The sequence below is a fragment of the Nipponia nippon genome, unplaced genomic scaffold, assembly GCF_047370975.1.
Source record: "Nipponia nippon isolate SJK-2023a ecotype South Korea unplaced genomic scaffold, ASM4737097v1 scaffold_1, whole genome shotgun sequence".
In the NCBI taxonomy this organism is placed as follows: Eukaryota; Metazoa; Chordata; class Aves; order Pelecaniformes; family Threskiornithidae; genus Nipponia; species Nipponia nippon.
The window spans coordinates 33,640,310-33,647,500 of record NW_028262290.1 but is presented as its reverse complement, the minus strand read 5'-3'; the positions used below and the strand labels follow the sequence as shown (position 1 = coordinate 33,647,500).

The following is a 7,191-nucleotide window of genomic DNA, read 5'->3' as shown; positions in this document are numbered from 1 at the left end:
GCTCGCTCCCCGAAGAGGAGTGGAGGGCTGTAATTGGAGACATCTACCAGTGCAAGCTCTGTAACTACAACACTCAGCTCAAAGCGAACTTCCAGCTCCACTGCAAGACTGACAAACATATGCAGAAATATCAACTGGTGGCTCACATTAAAGAAGGGGGCAAAACTAATGAGTGGAGGCTGAAGTGTATTGCCATTGGCAACCCAGTTCACCTAAAATGTAACGCCTGTGACTACTACACCAACAGCGTGGATAAATTGCGCTTACATACTACCAATCACAGGCACGAGGCAGCCCTGAAACTATACAAGGTAAGACAGTGACAGCAATTTCAGTCGGCACCAAGTAGACTAGGAAATTAACTGTTTCAGTGCTAATCGAACAAGACTTTGATTAATCAGCTGAAATAATGTTTATTGAACATATGTATCACCGAACAAAAACTATGCAGGTTAGTCAGGGAGGAGTGTTCCCGATGAGTCGTGTTGATTCACCTGAGGGCCCATTTAGGATTCACTTTCTGTGAACACAGGGAATGTAAGCTTTTTAAAAAAAGTTCTCTTGTAATAAATGACTAGAGGGGTTTTACATCTCTTATAATCTTTTCAGACTTTGTCCATTACATTTTGATCAGAAGCGTGATTGAGATTACGGAAAATGATGATTTTTCCATACCGTGCATAGGGAAGGAGATCAGTTTCTGGCATACGCATCTGTTTGCAAGTGTAATCTATCACAGCCAAGTTATTTTACATTGGTATTTTCAGTAAGCACATGCAATATGCCACATTATTACCAAGGATATTCAAAAGTAAGCACTGTCATCCTTTTGTCTGCCCTTCTTTTCCAAGCCAGTAATGATTTTTCACAAACATGAAAGGGTGTGGTGTAGATAAATATGTTAGTAGAATGGCAACTATATTTTTATCTTTACTGGAAAAAACTATGTGGATATAATGAATATGTGGGAGTGATGAATACCATTTATTACACAACTTGTCATGACTTTTTCCAAACCGTAATTATGGGGTAACTTATTTTCTGCAGTGTGTTTACTGGATTGGCTTGATTGTCTTGGTTCATGTACAAAATATAACACATTCATTTCCAAGATGAATAACTTTTTGTAACTTATTAAAAACTTCTTTTGTCTAGGGGATGTAAAAATTCAGGAAATATTGCAAACCATTAGTCACTGTAACAAGCTCTAAATATGATTAGAAAATCCATTTTGCAAGTGTTATCTATTGATTTATACTAGAAATCTGTGATAACTAAACTATCAGGAGTCATCTGCTGATTACAGCAACTATGCTGGTTTTTTAATCATGTTGAAAATGTGTACACACGAAACAAATATAGAAAAGCCTCAGCAGACCTCTAGTTTAAGCAAGAAATAACATTTTGCTGGTGTTCAACCGTGTTCAAATGGTTATTCTGAGCTAACACAGGATGCACAGGCAGTAACATGGATTTTCATTTTATAACCTGATAGTTGTAACCTTGGTGGGTTTTCTATGGACAAAAATGGCAGTAACACAAGACTGGGCCTATTATATTGTCCTGCAGTGCTGACTGCTGTGCTAATTTAATCATGTATTTTATTTAAATTGCATTTTTCCTTAACTCTAGGGAGGTGGGTTTTTTGTGCTTGTTTGTTGTTTTTTTTTAAAGAGACAGTCATGTTTTGAAAAGTGCCAAAAGAGCTGAGAGTCTAGTGACACCGTTAGCCTGCCTCAGCAGCAAAACTGCCTTCAGAAGTTCCTGCTCCCTGTCATCTGTGAATCATTTCCTTGCTCCCTCCAGTTATGCTGATTGTGGAGCCACACTCTAAGTCATTTTTTTCAAATGATCTAGGCTAAACATAGCTGGTCCCCATCTCTTTTTTGGAGTGTTAACCTGGATTATTTCAATGGTCTGTTTTATAATGCCACAGTTCAGAGAGATGCTGCTGGAAACTGTGTCACAGATAGGAATGATAGGATGAGAGATGAGAAGGCAGAGGGCTTTTCTCAGATGGCTTCACTGACAAAGCTTCGGAGACTGTTGAAAATAAGATGCCAGTTGCTTATTTTTTAAATAAAGCTATAGGCATAGCTACAGAGTTGCAAGGTACAAACTATGTACTCAAAACAGCACTGTCTCTTCACTCACTCAACTCAATCCCTAGAGAAATCTTTGTCAAATATGTTTGGGTTTGCAGCATGTCCTACAAAACATTTGATTTAGCGTACTAAGGGAGCAAGTCTCAGCTTTTAGCCCTCATCACTAAAAATGTTCTGCCACTGAACCTGCTTCTTTTCGCAATCCTGGTTTGTTAGATTGAGAAATTCAGTAGCGCCTATGTGGTGCAGCTATCATACATGGCAAATGACCATCGCTAACCTTTTTTCAGTCTCTGAATCAGTTAGGGTGAAAGACATCCCAGTGAAGAAGGAATGCATAAGCTCTTAGACACCCTCTAAGCTTCATGTCCTACAGAAGGACAATTGAAAGTGTACTACTGGTAACCACAGGGTTGCAAGTCTCCTGATACATACATTTTTTAAGAGCTGTCCTTAGGATTGCTAGTGAGAATCTCAGCTTTTAAAAAAGTTTCTGTCCCTCATGACTTCTTAGAGAAGTTTGAAATTTGAACCTCGCTAGGCTTAACAACTCTCAGAAAGCAGACAGCATGTACACATGCACACACTATTTTTATATAATCTCATTTTAAGGCTAATTTGAAGGAGAAGAATGACTTCTTTAAAATATCAATTGGGGCATTAGTAGTATTATTTTTTAAGATTTGGGGTTGGCAGTACTACAATGTGTCCCATATACCCAAATCTTCTAGATATGTATGCTTTATAACAGAATGTAATGCCTCTGTATGTCACCCAGAAAACTTTACTTTTAATTGTGGGTGTACATTCAGGCCTCAAGGTAGAAATAAATGAGATTTTGAAAGTCTGTAAAGTTATCTGCTAGCAGACTTGATAGCTTTGTCAGGTCTTGGTGAAGCTGTTGACACCAAGAGAGTTGTAAACTTTTTTTCTCTTGATACATCAGATAAACTTTTAGATCACCTAAGGAAAAAAAGAGCATTAATTTGTATGAATAATAGATATACACCTTGGGAGTGATATCGAATATTCATGAATTGTGTTCATATTCAAGCAGCTCCTCTAACTCTTTTAAAGTTAAGGTGCTGTGAATATGGTTTGGCAACAAAATCCTTAATACTAAAACCATCTGAAAGCACAGAAAAAAATATATGACTTTGTTCTTTTGCTTTGTCAAGTACCTCAAAGTTTTTTCTTTAGTCACTTATATTTATTTAAATGTTATTGTTTTGTGAATTTTCTTTTTATAAATGTTGCCATAACAGCTTGATTTCTCTTCCTGTGCTTAACTATTGATGGAATAAAAGGATGTCTTTTCATAACTGTAGCTTTTAAAGCGACCATGAACATCAGAGCTTCTCTTCTGAAGCTGTATAATTTTAGGCAGTATTGAAATGTCACTTTTAGAGTTAGATTCTAAATGTAGCAAAGTGAATCCTTTAGCTGTTTTCTAAGTTATTGAAAAAAGAAATGGCCTGATTGCTCCTTACTGAAGTGCAGTATTCAAATGGTGTTAGTAACGTGGCTGCTAGGAACCAGAACAAAGACGGCCTTACCCTGAGTGAACTCAACTTCAGCTAAATGAATTTCCCAAAGACTTACGTTTGGAACTGTGGAGCTCGATATTAGCAAATTAAACCACAGAAGAGTTGTGAGTCCTGCGCAGCATCCATCAAGAAACATTCAGTGACTCCACCAGTAAACAGAGAAAGCCTCTATAGCAACAGAGTGCATTTCCATTCTGCAGGAGGAAGCGTTCAACTTCTGCAGATTTGGGAAGCTGAGGCAGGACAGTGATCTATCTCTGTGGATATAAAGTACTTATAGTTGGAACTGCTCTTAAGGAAGCCATTTTGTAGCTTAGTCAAATAGCTTTTCCTTCAGGGAACCGCATATATAATGTCCTGCGCTCATAAAATAGTTTCCAAATATTTTTAATAAATAAATAAACACTGGGTATCCTTTATGCAAAGTAAACTGGAGTGGCTGAAAAGAAGTTTTAGTTAACGAAGTAACTGAACAACAGGATCAATTTCTAATCACAAATAAATATTTACAATTAGTCTATCAAAAATATTATTCAATTAGCTGATAATAGCTTTAGAAGACATTAATCTTATATTGGATATTTACCGTAGATTACATCATATATGCAACTATTTAGGAGCTCAGGGAAAGTGACAGGTAGCAGTTAGCAGAGTAGTACTCAGCTGTGTGAAAACTACCTTGGTTTTCCCTTTATTGACAAAATATTAATCCATAACACTATTAATGCTATGACTGTCAGTTCAATTTGGATACATCATTTTACCTCTTGTATTCTCAAAATGCAAAGATATTACCCAAAAGGAGTGACCTGATTTCAGTTTAAGAAGGGTAAAGGTTAAAGGTTAGCTCAAAAGCATCATCTGCCTAGCTGCTTAACTTTAAACTGATCAATTTAATGAAAATCTGTTTTGCAGATGGTGTTTTAATGTCTTTGGCAGGATTTAGGCAGCTTTAACATTAGACGTATGCTAGTAAAAATTATTTCTTTATTTGACCAGAACAACACCTTTTCTTTTATGTTTTAAGGTAAAAGGCATGTGGGATATGGTATTTTGGCAAAGGACCCAGAAGCAGAAAGTGTTGATGATCTTTCCATATGGGCTCAAAAACAGAATACCTTTATGTCTATTGCTAATGATGACTGAAGAAACAAACAAAGCTGTATTCATTTTTTACCATAATGTTTTACTTTGAACCCATAAAAAAGAATTTCAGTCAGAGCTGTCCTTGAAAAAGGCTTGTCTTCTTTGCCTGGGGTGGAATGCAACATTAACATTTTTAACCTGGCAGAGCACGCTGATTGCCTCTTTCAGACCTTGTATTTGTAGATCAGCAGTATTCTTTTTCCTGCTCACAAACTGAGTAGTAATTGTATTACTTAGCTGTAGACACCATAAATAATAAGGTAAATTAGTCAGTCTAAATGGTGAGTTTTATCTGATGGAAGTTATCTGAATAAACAAAGAATTAGATCCTCAGGAGTGTAAAGCAGAGCTTTGTGTTTATGTCTTCTGAGAATCTGTCCCTCACAGTTTTTGCCAAGATAATTAAGTTTCAGGACAAGCACGTCTTTCTGTTTTCAGATGTATGCAATTCAATAGGAATTTCTTGGGCTGCTAATGTAATACTATTATATGTTAGCTTTGTAATTAGCTAGGACTCTATCCCGTTGCTGAAATGCATTGTAATATTACACACACAAGCATAGCTTGCATGTAGCAGTCATGAAAGTGGTGCCCTTTGTTTCATATTGACCTTCCAACTTATTTAAAAAAGAGTTTACAATGAGCCTTTGTTTTGTCCACAAATGATCATAAACAGCTTTCCAAAGAGCCCAATAAAATGAGATAATCACAAATGTGTAACATCACATATTGAAAGGGTGGAAGAACAAACGGGGCTTTTACTATATTTTATAGGATGGATTTATAGTCTGTCCTTGGGTCACTTAGGGCCAAGAATTTTCACGGTCAGCTAGTTGGTCCTGCTAGCTAGCATCCTCTGCAGGAAATGCAAATACCGTGCAGCACCTGCTCTTCAGCTGGGTTTATGCACTGCTTTTTTAAAGCGAGGTGTCCACTTCTCTGCTGGTTCAAAGTCAAAATCTTAATTAGACTAGCTTTTTTTCTGCATCTGTCATCAGTGAAGCAGAATAGTCTGTTTGGATTCCATAATGCTGTTTGCATATTTGGATTTTAAATCAGCCAGGGATATTGAATGCTTTGCTCATCTTTATCACGTGCAGGAGGCACAAGTGGGATTTAGTCCTTAGGTAACTTTTAGTGTAACAGTTCCCCAAGGAACACTGCTTGGGTTTTTCTCATTATCCTTGTTCTGGATGAAAGCATCGTTGTTAGGAATTAACAACTGAGGTGGGGGGTGTGAAGTATATGCATATGGGGACGAATGGACTAACAGCCCCAGTCACTTTGTTTGCTTTATTCTGTTTGGCATGAAATGCTGATACTTGATCAGTCTGGAATTAACAGAAAGTCACATTCTTTTCATTTCAATTGTCCTGCACTAACTTTTTAATTTAAAATCAAATATCCTAGATATGTGCCAGTCCAATTATTGAACTGTCATTGTCCCAGTATGATGGTAAAAGAGGTCAGGAGATTGTGCAGCATTGATTTGCATAAAAATCATTGTGGAAAGGAAATTGGAATATGTCCGCACATCTGAGGATCCAAAACATGTTTTGCTTAATCTTATTCTTGTTGTTTGTTTAGGTGAAGAAAGCTGTTTTCAGTGATAAACAGAAGTTATTCCAATTTGTTGCTAAACATAAACCTCATGATAGAGGATATTTCAATTTTTATACTACTTTCAGGTTTATGTTCATTTAAGGTTTTAAATGTTTTGTGAAATATAATTTCCACTGCAAGTTTTAGTTACTGTAATTCAGATTATGCTGTTGTGCTTACATGTATAAAGAGAAACGAATATTCAAAGAACACATTGTGTAGTCAGCTACACATAGCTATACATAACGTATATGCCTACTGCATGTACTTATACACTATAGACAAGTACATTTATTTAAAAAAAACCCAAACAAGTTGTGGGCTAGCAGAATAGTAATTTCAAACTTATTCTTTTTTATTTTAAATTTAAAATATAAGAGTAGATAAATAATTTTCGTATTATATTTTGTGTATATTTAATTTGATATTCAGATGTTGTCTGGCTCTCAGATAGTCCTACATAATGGTCCTTATAAAAAATAGCATGCATTGTATTCAGCTTATGGTATACTGCTAAAGCAGAAAGGTACTCTCAAATAACAGTTTAGAGAATCCCCATGATGTCCAGGATCCCAGTCTGCGTGCTGTCCTGGGTGAGGATGTATAAGGCTACTCTTTGAAAGGAGTCTGTACCAGACTATTTGGACACGACTTGCAATGTGCAGCCTGCCCAGTGGAGCCCAAGCTCTAGCTCCTCTTGCAGAGCAAGAAGAGTGAGCAAGGAGGAGAGCAAAAGCAGCATAAAGAGGATCACCCTCATTTATTCAGTATGCTCAACACACAAAATGGCT

The 7,191-nt window shown here is 36.7% G+C and overlaps 1 protein-coding gene across 1 annotated transcript in view; it reads left to right on the top strand.

Moving 5' to 3' along the window:
• Positions 1-7,191, top strand: part of ZFHX4 (zinc finger homeobox 4) — a 152,741-nt gene that overhangs the window by 27,514 nt on the left and 118,036 nt on the right. Inside the window, exon 3 of the mRNA XM_009471809.2 lies at positions 1-311. This exon is cut by the window's left edge and continues 192 nt beyond it. Within this exon, the coding sequence (XP_009470084.1) occupies positions 1-311 (311 nt within the window). The remainder of the gene's footprint in view (positions 312-7,191) is intronic.